Source organism: Dendrobates tinctorius, unplaced genomic scaffold (genome assembly GCF_039654945.1).
Source record: "Dendrobates tinctorius isolate UK_male_01 unplaced genomic scaffold, ASM3965494v1 ptg000165l, whole genome shotgun sequence".
Taxonomy (NCBI): domain Eukaryota; kingdom Metazoa; phylum Chordata; class Amphibia; order Anura; family Dendrobatidae; genus Dendrobates; species Dendrobates tinctorius.
The window spans coordinates 1,386,698-1,401,059 of record NW_027361832.1 but is presented as its reverse complement, the minus strand read 5'-3'; the positions used below and the strand labels follow the sequence as shown (position 1 = coordinate 1,401,059).

General features: G+C 42.5%; 1 protein-coding gene across 3 annotated transcripts in view; it reads left to right on the top strand.

Moving 5' to 3' along the window:
* The window catches only part of INTS8 (integrator complex subunit 8), a 131,354-nt gene that overhangs the window by 105,195 nt on the left and 11,797 nt on the right, over positions 1-14,362 (top strand). For all 3 annotated transcript variants that reach the window (XM_073550408.1, XM_073550407.1, XM_073550409.1), the window contains exons 22-25: positions 5,129-5,232; positions 8,049-8,099; positions 8,188-8,261; positions 10,645-10,709. In XM_073550408.1, coding sequence (XP_073406509.1) covers positions 5,129-5,232; positions 8,049-8,099; positions 8,188-8,261; positions 10,645-10,709 — 294 coding nt within the window. The remainder of the gene's footprint in view (positions 1-5,128; positions 5,233-8,048; positions 8,100-8,187; positions 8,262-10,644; positions 10,710-14,362) is intronic.

Sequence of the window (14,362 nt, the reverse complement as noted above, 5' to 3'; positions counted from 1 at the left end):
AAGTGCCCTTTTGAGGAAGAGACAGCCTCATCCTGGGATGAGGCTTCAAAATTGACGTAGCGATCTCAAAGGTTGCCAGAAAGTCCTTCCCGCTCCTTAAGGATTTAGGTTCCCTGAAAGAACTTCCAACAGAAAGACAGATAGTTGTCTTAAAACAGCCTTGGGCGGCCACTGGTGTGGTTAGATCCCTTAAGAACCTGGAGGATCAGCTAGAGCAAAGAATCCTCAGGGAGACTATCCTAGAGGCAACACCGGCCATAAGAGCAGCAGCAGTATTCCTAGCTGAGACTTCAGCAGGATTCAGCAAGGCTAGCAGGAAAATTAGCAGCTTTGGCTAATGTGAGACGCCGTTCAGGATGGCTTAAAATGCTGGCTGGGGGACACACAGGCAAAGAGTATAAGGATCGAGACAAACCACTCTGACAAGCGATCCAAAGGTGGGAGAGGCTTTTACTTTTTCCAAAGACACCAAAAAAAAAAAAACCCTTCCAGTGACAGGCCTTCTCAGGTGCACTTCCAGCTTGGGAAAAGTTCTCGTTCAGCACCTGGATCCGGAAAATTGTGGGATCAGGTCTGGAGTTAAGATTCCACCACTGGCTTCCACGAGGGCATAGGCAGTCCTCTCAAAGAAAGACAGTCTGGAAGGGGAAGCAACCTCACTCCTAGACAAACATGTCTTGGAAGAAATTTCGATAGGATAGAGTTTTACTCCCCCCTGTTTAAAAAAAAAAAAAAAAAAAACTCCCCAGATTCCTGGAGGACAATCATAATTCTGGAAAGACCTCAATAGGTATCTAATAATCCCGTCTTCCAAGATGGAGACGATAAGGCCAGCAGTAGAACTCCTCCTTCCTCAAATGTTATATAACAATTCCAAGACCTCAAGAATACTTATCACCAGATCCGGCAATAAGGCCATATATGTCTCAGAGTGACAGTCCAGATGGGTCTCAGTAGCGTCACTTCCAATACAGGGCCCTGCCCTGTCGAGTAGTGATAGCCCTCAAGTTTTTCACAAGGCTAATCGCAAAAATCACAGCGCACCTCAGAGGGAAAGATACTCTGGTGATACCCTATCGGGACAACGTCTTAATAGTGGGAAGAGATCTTCCTTACTGTCAGGATCAAGTCAGAATAGTGATGAAAACACTATAGACGCTAGGATGGCAGCTGGACCTCAAAAAAAAAAAAATATGGAACCAGCAATGATCTAGAAATTCTTGAGGTTAACAGTGGACTCGGTGGAGCAGGAGTATCACCTCCCAGAGGAAGACAAGGGAGATAAAAAAAAAAAAAAAAAAGCAGAAATAGTTCTGAGAAGGACCATGTTGATGTTGGGGTCCCTCACCTCTGACATACCAGCAGTGAAATGGCCTAGTTCCACACAAGGGAACGGTAAGGGTGTGTGATACAGAACAACCGGGAACTTCAGGAACGGTTAGAGCAAAAGCTCACCCTCCTGGACTCTGTACTCCAGTCACTCAGGTGGTGGTTACAGATAGTCCTCCCCGAGAGGAGTACCCTGCGCGCGCGCGCACACACACACACACACACACACACACACACACACACACACACACACACACACACACACACACACACACACACTGCCTCCAAGGTGGTCACAATGGGCGCTAGTCCTTGGGGATGGGGCACCAACCTAGGCCACCGGCCCTTCTTGGATGAGCGTGACTGCTTCCAAAAGTAAACACATTAGGGCTCCAGGATCCCTGGGCCCAGGAGGAAAGAAATCTATCCTCAAACAATTGAGAACTAACAATCGAAAAAAGTCAGAGGAGTTGTTACCACACTTAAAGAGGACACCACGTGAGAGTCCTATCAGACAACCAAGCGGTGGTTGCATATGTAAACCACCATGGAGACACCAGTCCTCAGTCCTTGATGCAGATAGTCACCGGCCCTTTTTAGGCTGAAGGTGACTGCTATTGTCAAAGGGCCTCCACTAAGCAGCTTGAGACCAGATCATGACTCTGGCAGAACACCAGTCCCTCTCATTACTGGCCCTGCATATCCGAAGTATAGACAACCTGAAGGCAGACTGTCTGAGCAGGAACCACTTGAGGCAAGAAGAAGGGTACCTAAAAGAATCCATTTCTCAATGGATAGTGCACATTTGGGAAAACCCAGTATAGATCTCTCCACCTCAAAAAAGCCAACAGGAAGGTTCAGAAATTCTGCGCCCTAAGTCCAGCAGACAGACCATGGACAGTAGACACCTTCAGGATAATGTGGACATCAGGTCTCCTGTACGCCTTCCCTCCAATATGCCTCATACCAGTGGTTTTGAGGAAGATCAGGGAGGTCAGAGCCAGAGTGTTCATAATAGCTCCCTTTTTGGCCAAAAAGAGTGATATCAGTAACAGAGGTCTAGGACCTTCCAACACAGCGTCCCTTCAATCACTCTCAGAGATCCAGGCTGCAGTTGACAACCTGAAATTTAGAAGGTCGCTACTAGAGCAAAAGGGATTCTCAGCAGCGTTAATATCCACCTTACTCAGTAGCAGAAAACTAGTGACTACAAAAATTTTTAAGAGGATATGTAAAAAAATTCTTATCTCCTCAGACCCAATACGGGAAGGGAAAGTCCCGATAGGGGCAATACTGGAATTTCTGCAAAAAGGTTTAGGATTGGGGTTAGCTGTCAGTACCCTCAAAGTACACGTCTCAGCCCTGGCAGCCTTATTCAACTGCGACCAGGCAAACAATAGGTGGGTGGCCAGGTTTATCCAGGCCTGTACTAAAGCTGACTCTGTCACGTCCTCTACTCCTCCTACTCCTCCTTGGGATCTGAATTTACTCCTGTCATCTCGGACAGAGTCTGTTTGAACCATCAAAACACAACATTAGCTAAGGATTCTAACATTAAACAGCCTTATTAATGGCACGCACGTCGGCCAGTAGGTTGAGCATTCACTCGCATTATCAATAAGACCCTCCCTACACTCAGGCCATAGACGATAGAGTTGTGTTAAAATTAGATCCAGCATACCTTCCCAAGGTGATGTCAAAATATCATAGGGCTCAGGAGATAATCTTATCTATTTTGTCATGATACTAACTACCAGAAGGAGGAGAGGCTTCATTGCCTAGATATGAGGAGATGTCTCCTGCAGTATTTAGAGGTAACGAGTCCTTGGAGAATACAGAGGTCCTTATTTGTCTCATTCCAAGGGGCAAGGAAGAGCCTTAAAAGCCTCTAAACAGACTATAGCTAGATGAGTGAAAAAGGCCATTATGCTAACATATAGCAGTGTAGGCAGGGCTATTCCAGAAGGTATAAAGCCCACTCCACGAGGGCCATGATGACGCCCGGGATGGAGAGAGCAGACGCTCCCATAGACCAAACCTGTGAGGCGGCCTCTTGGTCCGCTCCGGCATTATAGGTTAAACCTATTTGCTACCTCTGATCTCACATTTGGGAGAAGAGTGTTACAAGCAGTGATCCCTCCCTAAGAGAATACAAATCTCTGTAACTCTCTCGTGGTGCCGTCATGTAGAATGGAAAAACACGGGTATTACATACCTGGTAATGTGTTTTTTCATGAGACATGACAGCACCCTTATATTCCCGCCCTATTGATCACGTCATTAGTTGGGTGCATTATTAGTATTATACACTCCCTTGGTGTCGGAAATTTAGCAGTATTAAAGTTGTATTATTTATGTGTACACTAACCTGCGTAATTCCTCTCGTGCTCTGTGAAACAACTGATGCGGAGAGAGGAGCCGCCCCTTTTTATTTTCAAGGTTTCCTGTCCTCATTCGGGGCGGATCCCCTCTCTCGTGGTGCCGTCATGTCTCATGAAAAAACACATTACCAGGTATGTAATACCCGTGTATCTGGAGCGGGGGATTGAGGGAGGAGAGAGCCGTAGAGGAATTCACTGTGGGGGTTTGAGACTCCTGAAGCTTCTTTTTTAGTATTTTTGTTTTTTTATGTATTTATTTTACCTTTTTCTTGAGCACTTTTTTGACGATTGTTACCGCCAGTGTTTTTCTGTTTTGTTTTTGGGGGTGTCTTTTGTACTGACATTATCACACAAAAAAAACTTAAACTCCAACCATGAAGGAACTGCTAAGGGATTTTGAGGCATAAACATTCTAAAAAAAAAAGGGGAAAAAAGACACCTGGGGCATCTTCTGCGTTTACTTTTTGATCCTTACTCTATATTTTAAAATAGAAGTCAAGAGATTTCTGCTCAAAAACCTGACTCCCTTCCCAGAAACCGCGCGTTTGTTTCTGCGCGTTTTTTGCGCTGTTTTGATGCGTTTTTTTCCGCGCATTTTCTAAACGCATAGAAATAGCCAGAAACGCGGAAAAAACGTGAAATTAATGAGCATGCTGCGTTTTTTACCGCGATGCGTTTTTTTTCGCGGTAAACGCATCAATATGTACAAAGTGCAAAATGCATAGAATTGAATGGGAAGCTTATTTTTAGTGGTTTTATTGGAAAAACCGCTAAAAATACTGCTAGAAAATGCTGTGTGTGAACACCGCCTTAGAGCCGTAAAACAGTTGATGAATGGTCGGGCCACTGCTTTTTAACCTCTTGAGGCACTTAAAAGACTGTCCAAAAACCTGAGCATCTGCACAGCAAGTCGTTTTTACATAGAAATATAGAAGTGCAGATCTTCACTCTCTCGTGTGTTTTCTGGTCTCTTTTTCCAATCCCTGCCTGAGAAAAACCCCTCTCGTGTGAACAATACCCTAAAGGCATTTCCCAGGCTCCAGGTAAATTTCTGCAGCCGTTTTGTGGCTTCAGATATATGAAAATCCTGACCGTGTGCATTACTCGCACTGTCGGGATTCCTCTCGATTGCCAGATCGAGCGGCGTTCATGTGCCCCCCACCCCTCACCTAGTTTGCAATTTTTAATAGCGGTCACGTGCCAACTAAATTCTCATCTGCTTCTCTCAATGCTAGCAGATGAGAATCAAGTTAAATGCATAGCCTAGAGATGTACAGTACCATCACCTTATAAGATGAGATTAACCCTTTAATTTTTTTATTTTTTTTTGTGGCAGTGATGCAGCTTTGTCTTCCAAAAAATGTATATTTAGATAAAAACCAAAACACATGATTTTTTATGACTTTTTCATGTTACAGCAAGCAATCAGTATTCTGCAGCGCTGAACTATTATCTGCAGGCGGGAGCCGTATCCTCGGATTTCTTCACCAAGCAAGTTCCCCCGGAAGTCTATACTGACCAGGTGAGGACGTGTACAGACCAAGTGTCTGGAAAATGTACCTTCTCCATCTAGTCAAATACAGTGTGAAATATAGAATACTAATTTAAAAAAAAAAACCCTTTTAAATTTTTCACTCTTTGTTTCATTGCAGCCATTTGGTAAATTCAAAAAAGTTCATTTTTTTCTCATTAATGTACACTCTGCACCCCATCTTGACTGAAAAAAGCAGAAATTTAGAAATTTTTGCAAATGTATTAATAAAGAAAAACTGAAATATCACATGGTCATAAGTATTCAGACCCTTTGCTGAGTATTGAGTAGAAGCTCCCTTTTGAGCTAGTACAGCCATGAGTCGTCTTGGGAATTATGCAACAAGTTTCGTCACACCTGGATTTGGGGATCCTCTGTCATTCTTCCTTGCAGATCCTCTCCAGTTCCGTCAGGTTGGATGGTGAACGTTGGTGGAGAGCCATTTTCAGGTCTCTCCAGAGATGCTCAATTGGGTTTAGGTCTGGGCTCTGGTTGGTCACAGAGTTGTTCTGAAGACACTGCTTTGTTATTTTAGCTGTGTGCTTAGAGTCATTGTCTTGTTGGAAGGTGAACCTTTGGCCAAGTCTGAGGTCCAGAGCTCTCTGGAAGAGGTTTTCTTCCAGGATATCTCAGTACTTGGCCGCATTCATGTTTCCTTCAATTGCAACCAGTCGTCCTGTCCCTGCAGCTGAAAAACGCCCCCATAGCATGACGCTGCCACCACCATGTTTCACTGTTGGGATTGTATTGGGCAGGTGATGAGCAGTGTCTGGTTTTCTCCACACATACCGCTTAGAATTCTCACCAAAAAGTTCTATCTTTGTCTCATCAGACCAGAGAATCTTATTTCTCATAGTCTGGGAGTCCTTCATGTGTTTTTTTTAGCAAACTCTATGAGGGCTTTCATATGTCTGGCACTGAGGAGAGGCTTCTGTTGGGCCACTCTGCCATAAAGGCCCGACTGGTGGAGGCCTGGTGATAGTTGACTTTGTGGAGCTTTCTCCCATCTTCATCTCTGGAGCTCAGCCACAGTGATATTGAGGTTCTTCTTTTACCTCTCTCACCAAGGCTCTTCTCCTATGATTGCTCAGTTTGGCTGGACGGGCAGGTCTAGGAAGACTTCTGGTGGTCCCAAACTTGTTCCAGTTAAGGATAATGGAGGCCACTGTGCTCTTAGAACCTTGAGTACTGCAGAAATTCTTTTGTAACCTTGGCCAGATGTGTGCCTTGCCACAATTCTGTCTCTGAGCTCCTTGGCCAGTTCCTTTGACCTCATGATTCTCATTTGGTCTGACATGCGCTGTGAGGTCTTATATAGACAGGTGTGCGCCTTTACAAATCAAGTCCTATCAGTTTAATTAAACACAGCTGTACTCCAATGAAGGAGTAGAACCATCTCAAGGAGGATCACAAGGAAATGGACAGCATGTGACTTCAATATATGAGTGTCTGAGCAAAGGGCCTTGAATACTTATGACTGATATTTCAGTGTTTCCTTTTTCAATAAATTTGCAAACATTTTTACATTTGTTTTTTCAGTCAAGATGGGGTGCAGAGTGTACATTAATGAGAAAAAAAATTAACTTTGTTTCATTGCCATTTGGTAAATTCAAATTTAAAAGGGGTCTGAATACTTTCTGTACCCACTGTGTGTATGTAGTATTAAAAAAAATATATATCCCACATCGTCCCGTCAGCCAGAGCCACCGGACTACGACCCCTAATATCCCACATCATCCCATCAGCCAGCAGACTACTACCCCTAATATCCCACATCATCCCGTCAAAGCTACCGGACTGCTCCCCATAATATCCCACATCATCCCGTCAGCCAGAGTTACCGGACTACTACCACTAATATCCCACATCATCCCGTCAACCAGAGTTACCGGACTACTACCACTAATATCCCACATCATTCCGTCAGCCAGAGCCACCAGACTACTACCCCTAATATCCCACATCATCCCATCAGCCAGAGCTACCGGACTACTACCCCTAATATCCCACATCATCTCGTCAGCCAGAGCCACCGGACTACTACCCCTAATATCCCACATCATCTCGTCAGCCTGGGGTCAGAACCAGATTGCTGAGTGGAACGGTCCTAACTTCCATACAGGAGATCCCTTTAAGAGAGGCCTGGGGTCAGTACCAAAGCGCAGAGTGGATTTGCCCTCACTTCCATACCAATGATCCCTTTAAGAGACCCTGGGGTCAGAACCACAGAGCTGAGTGGAATGGTCCTAACTTCCATACCAGGGATCCCTTTAAGAGAGGCCTGGGGTCAAAACCAAAGCCCTGGTTGGATTTGCTCTGACTTCCATACCAATGATCCCTTTAAGAGGGAAGATGTGCCTACGGAATGGAGGATGTGTGATGGGTATATAGGCACGGAGGGGGGATTCATTTCTGTCATGTGCTGTCTGCTCCTTTTAGGGGGGCAGACAATGGCTGTGAACTTGTGTTCCCGGGGATGCTAGATTTCTCCCACCATGTCAGTGTCTGCTGAGGTGTTGTCAAGTGGGAAAACTTGCTCATAGCAACCAATCACAGCTTAGCTACTTTTAACCAGCTCTGGTGAAATGACAGATGCTTAGTGATTGGTTGCAAGGAAAACTGTTGCTCATAGCAACCAATCACAGCTCAGCTTCTTTTGAACAGCTCTGGTAAAATGAAAGATGCTTCGTGATTGGTTGGTGATATACATACACACATTCACTTTTATTTATATATATATATATATATATATATATATATATATATAAATTTTCTCTATTCATTTTTTAACATTTCTTTGTCTATAGGTGATAAAGAGGATGATAAAATGCTGCTCCTTGCTGAACTGCCACACGCAAGTATGAATCTTCTGCAGACTGTACCTGAAACTGCATAGCATTGCAACGGGTGTCGTAGATCACATGTCCCTTTTTTTTTTCTCTGTAGGTGGCCATACTATGCCAGTTCCTCAGAGAAGTGGATTACAAGACGGCCTTCAAAGCCCTGCAGGAACAGAATAGGTAACGTAAGCCGTGTCCTCACCAGGGGGTGCTCCACGATCTGCAGGGGGGTTTCCTCTATTCTGGCTTCATTGTTCACCCCCAGAACTACAGGCATGATGGAGTACATTGGGTGACTATACACATCCAAGTGTTCTAATTCCTGCATTTACCTGGAATTCCCTTACAAGTTCTAAAAAGTATGTGCCATCAGAAAAAGACCAATTCATTATTTCCATTTTTTTTATATCAATTTTCATTTTTTTTTTTCGTCTATTGAGAAAAATTCATCAAAATGACGCAAAGCAGTTCATGAATTTTGCAGTAAGTAAAAACATACTGTAGTCTTCTTTTTTTTTTTTTTTTTTTTTTTGCAACTTTTTGAGCAAAAATTCACGTTTTCAAAATGTCACAAAATATGCGACTTTCTGAAAAATATGGGCAGAAACCTACACTAGGAGCAAGGAAACTGGAGTAGAGTTGCATCCAAAAAACATTTTTTTATATAAAGTCACAATTGAGGAATCGGGTAACAAAATACCTGGAGTAAACTTCGCCCATAAAGCTAGTGGTGGGGGGAGGATGTGAACGAGCAACTATAAAATAGACTTTGAAAAAAGCAAAATAGGATATTGAATTGGGTGCAAACAAAAAAGGCTCAAAACTAGACAAAACGGGTGCAAAGGCAATTAATCTGGACCCTGAAGTTTTTGTTTATGATAAACAAGAAATAAATTCACAATTTTTTTTTATATATATATATATATATATATATATATATATATATATATATATATATATATATATATATATATATATATATATATATATGTGTGTGTGTATATATTTTTTTTTTTTTTATTATATTATGTTTATCATAAAATAAAAATTGTAATTTCCACACTGAGTACTAGACCAAATATTAGATTCCTTCCTGTTCTTCATTCACTTGACCAGCAATGGTCTGACCTTGGACTCTGTTTGTTTGTTTAGAAGTATTAATTGCGCATGCTGTAGTGTAAGCAAAGGTCATTGTGCAGAGAGTGGGAGGAGGTGAACTGTGATGTCACCTACTATGAATGGTGGATCCAGTGTTGTCTGCCGTATATTGGGGTATCAACACTTTATTTCCCAGTTATCCATAACTTCTTATCACCGACAAGATTATAATGCAATGTAACATACAAACCTGATTTACGCAACCAATATTTTTCTGATCAAACATTCCCTTGAATTGGTCCCCAGGTATCTGGTGGTCCACATAAAGTAGTGTTCCTGATTCATGATTTTTTTTTTTTTTTTTTATTAATCCAAAATTCCCTGTAAAATTATTTCTTCATAGCAGTTTGATTTTTGGTTGGCATATATACTACTAGTGATGAATAACTCAGCCGAAATTGAAAAGTGTTTTGTAATGTCACGCTCCACTAAAGAGCCAGACCGTGACAAATGGGAAAGGAAGCACTGCCACTAGACAAAGCTTAGAGGGATGGACACCCCTGAATCTTTTCCTGCGCAACCCTGAGCTCCCTGAAGTCCCTAGATGGGTTCTTTCACCCTGTGTGGCGATCACATTCCTAATCCCTGTCTTGCCCTAAGCACAGCCCTGGTGGGGCAGCAGGAACGCTAGTTCTGCTCCGTAATACAGACAGAAAGGGAAACTGAGTGATTGCTGTTTCTTTTACCCTTGTCTAAGTGCACCCAAACTAAGGAAGGGTATATAAAAAGAAAAGGAAAGGTGAGACGAAACCAAAAAGGGAAATAAGGAGAAACCAGACAAATTTCCAAAATTGCAATCTCTGGAGACGACTCCTAAACGGCTTCTCTCTTTACACGGCTCACAACTCCAAATCCATTCCAAGGTATAGCAACCTATCACTGGCAACTACCCCAGCTAAGAGGTGAGTACGTATACCAGAGTGGAGTACAGAAAGTCAGAACAGCTGAGATCACTCAGGATGGAAGGCTTTAGGAGACCAACAGAACTGCTTAACTCTTGCAACACCAAAACAAGGGAAAACACTGAGCTTGGCTATTACTCCTGGAAACGAATGGATAAATGACCAATCATTCTTCTTGTCAGATTGTACTGTCCCTACACAACAAACTTTCCAATCAATGGTACCACCGAATTCCCAGAATTAATTGCTTACTAAAAATTCACATTTTCATTTTACCCCATTTATGCAGAGGATTTGGTGCCTTGTATTAGGACAAACTGAGCTACATCTGCTATGGCTCTGGTTACACTGGTGAACATTGGACCATAAATGAAAGTATTAATATACGAAGCTCTGCAGAATCCATTAAAAGCCTATTTAACTGAATCGCTTATCTAACTTTACTTATTTTCCATACGTTATAAAAGAAAAATAATCTGTATTTTTTTTTTTTTTTTTTTCAGCCATGATGCAATGGATTCCTACTATGATCACATATGGGATGTGACACTGCTGGAGTTCCTGACACGTATCCTTCTTAGCTTGTCAGAGATGGGTTTATATTTCGTAAGGTATTTTTGACGAACAGCCGATTTCTGAAGTTCCTGCATCGTCATTCTTTACCTCTTTGTGTGTGTGTGGTGGGGGGGAGTGTTTGGAAAAGAAGTTTGAGTCCACATGTCGCTTTATAGGGGGCAAGGATTGGTAAATTTGTTGATCGTTCCTACTAAATTTTATGAGTCTATGGGAATGCGAGTGAAGTAATCGTCTGGCCTAATGCTACAATTAATGACAACGTACCTTAATGTTGTATGTAACACTTCTTTTTATTCTTCTACCTGCTAAAGAGGAAGAAATTGACTTCCTTTTTGTATTTCGCTGCTTCATTGCTAAGACTAAACAAGAAAAGACAAAAAGGAGTTTTTAATACTAATACACAATAAAATGATATAAATTTTTGTTATCTCATATGTTGAAAAATGGCTATAAGGCCAAAGATGGGAATCCATCATCCAAAAGATTTCTGGGCATGCGCAGGGAACACAGAGTTGCTACTTACCTTACTATGCTCCTACCTTAGCCCTTGTCTGTTCCCTCCCCCACCGAGAGATCTGAGGCTGAAGTGTATAGGATTACGCTAACCAGACACACAAGGGAAGATGAATAGGGATAAAAGAAAACTACAATCAAACACATACACTCACAAAACAATAAAGTGGAACACAGGGGAGGGATAAACCAAATAGATGTGGCTAAGGATCAGCACTCAAACCAAATCCATGCAGCAATCTCCAGAACAAGCTCTCCAAACGCCTACTCCTCCAACGCCAAACCAGGCAGAGTGAACAATCACTGGCAATTTCCAAGTGTCAGTAGCGAGCATATATACCAGGGTGGAGTGGCCAACACAGAACAGCTGAGACCATTCAGGATGGAGAGCTCCTGGAGGTCAACGGAACTGATGAACACTTGCAGTGACGGAGCAAAGGAAAATACTGCACTGTTTAATAGGATGGTGAAGCAGTTCCAATCAGTGCAGGAAATTGTGTGGCAAAACACTGCAATCCTCTGGCCTCTCTCTGTCGCGGTATGTCAGTGACAATTTGTTTACAATGGAAAATAATCTGTATTGTGTTAATATTGCCATGCACTATTTATCCTTCCATTACGTACAATTTTGCACTTTATTTTTGTTTTTTTTGGAGGCCTTACAATATTTTCCCAGCATCTTTAGGCTACCTGCGCATGTGCAGAAATATTTTGGTGATGTGTCCCTATTTCCAGACATGTACAGGGGAGTGTCTTGATGGCTGTGGGCACTGGCTAATTTTCGATCACAGCACTGGATTACTGTGTATGTTCAAGGGACTGAAGGCTAATTTGCTTTACTGTATCCCCTGAGGAGGCAAATGGGAACATGCGAAACGCATGTTGGGGAGGATGATTAGTGGGACTTTGCCCAGTGTCGTCTGGAACATTTTCGGCCTTACGGACATTTTTAATATATGAAATACACTATACAATACATACTGTCTTTTTTTTTTTTTCCTCCCAAAAAGCTCCTTTTTGTCTGTAGTTCGGAGGTGTCAATCATTACCACTATAGAGACTGTTTCAGCGTACGTGTTGGATTTGCTTAGCTCCAAATTTTATGTGATTAGTGGATTTGTTAAGAGGAAGCAGTCAGGACAGAGACTGTTCATGTTTCACTCCTGATTTTGGCTTACAATTAGAGGAAAAGGATAATAGAATCACGCAACGAGCTGAAAAAAAAAAAAATGAACAGCACTGTGGTCTCATCCACATTCTCCGTTTTTCACAGACTATTTGATGAGAGAAGTTGGAGAAATCTCCGTCAGTTACTTTATTCATCTCAGAAAAATTGACACTTTGACCAATCTCTGGTGGTGAAAACTGACATTGGGCAAATGATGATGACAATCCGATAAGAAACACTCATGAAACTCGACCGTACTAAAATGGACCCCAATGTCTAGTGTGAATTATGGCAAATGTATCTGGCCATGTTTGATCTTGTCCAGCTTCAGGAAACTTAGCTGTTTTCAGAAAAGGAGAAAAAATTGGAAATTATTAAATTATTGCACAAATATATGTGCACATGTGTGTATCTGTACAGTACAGACCAAAAGTTTGGACACACCTTCTGATTCAGAGAGTTTTCTTTATTTTCATGACTTTGAAAATTGTAGATTCAATCTGAAGGCATCAAAACTATGAATTAACACGTGGAATTATATAATTAGCAAAAAAGTGTGAAACAACTGAAAATCTGTCTTATATTCTAGGTTCTTCAAAGTAGCCTCCTTTTGCTTTGATTACTGCTTTGCACACTCTTGGCATTCTCTTGATGAGCTTCAAGAGGTAGTCACCGGAAATGGTCTTCCAACAGTCTTGAAGGAGTTCCCAGAGATGCTTAGCACTTGTTGGCCCTTTTGCCTTCACTCTGCGGTCCAGCTCACCCCAAACCATCTCGATTGGGTTCAGGTCTGGTGACTTTGGAGGCCAGGTCATCTGGCGTAGCACCCCATCACTCTCCTCCTTGGTCGAATAGGCCTTACACAGCCTGGAGGTGTGTTTGGGGTCGTTGTCCTGTTGAAAAATAAATGATGGTCCAACTAAACGCAAACCGGATGGAATAGCATGCTGCTGCAAGATGCTGTGGTAGCCATGCTGGTTCAGTATGTCTTCAATTTTGAATAAATCCCCAACAACGTCACCAGCAAAGCACCCCCACACCATCACACCTCCTCCTCCATGCTTCACGGTGGGAACCAGGCATGTAGAGTCCATCCGTTCACCTCTTCTGCGTCGTACAAAGACACGGTGGTTGGAACCAAAGATCTCAAATTTAGACTCATTAGACCAAAGCACAGATTTCCACTGGTCTAATGTCCATTCCTTGTGTTCTTTAGCCCAAACAAGTCTCTTCTGCTTGTTGCCTGTCCTTAGCAGTGGTTTCCTAGCAGCTATTTTACCATGAAGGCCTGCTGCACAAAGTTTCCTCTTAACAGTTGTTGTAGGGATGTGTCTGCTGCTAGAACTCTGTGTGGCATTGACCTGGTCTCTAATCTGAGCTGCTGTTAACCTGCGATTTCTGAGGCTGGTGACTCGGATGAACTTATCCTCCGCAGCAGAGGTGACTCTTGGTCTTCCTTTCCTGGGGCGGTCCTCGTGTGAGCCAGTTTCTTTGTAGCGCTTGATAGTTTTGCCACTGCACTTGGGGACACTTTCGAAGTTTTCCCAATTTTTCGGACTGACTGACCTTCATTTCTTAAAGTAATGATGGCCACTCGTTTTTCTTTACTCAGCTGCTTTTTTTCTTGCCATAATACAAATTCTAACAGTCTATTCAGTAGGACTATCAGCTGTGTATCCACCAGACTTCTGCACAACACAACTGATGGTCCCAACCCCATTTATAAGGCAAGAAATCCCACTTATTAAACCTGACAGGGCACACCTGTGAAGTGAAAACCATTTCCGGTGACTACCTCTTGAAGCTCATCAAGAGAATGCTAAGAGTGTGCAAAGCAGTAATCAAAGCAAAAGGTGGCTACTTTGAAGAACCTAGAATATAAGACATATTATCAGTTGTTTCACACTTTTTTGTTAATTATATAATTCCACATTTGTTAATTCATAGTTTTGATGCCTTCAGAAT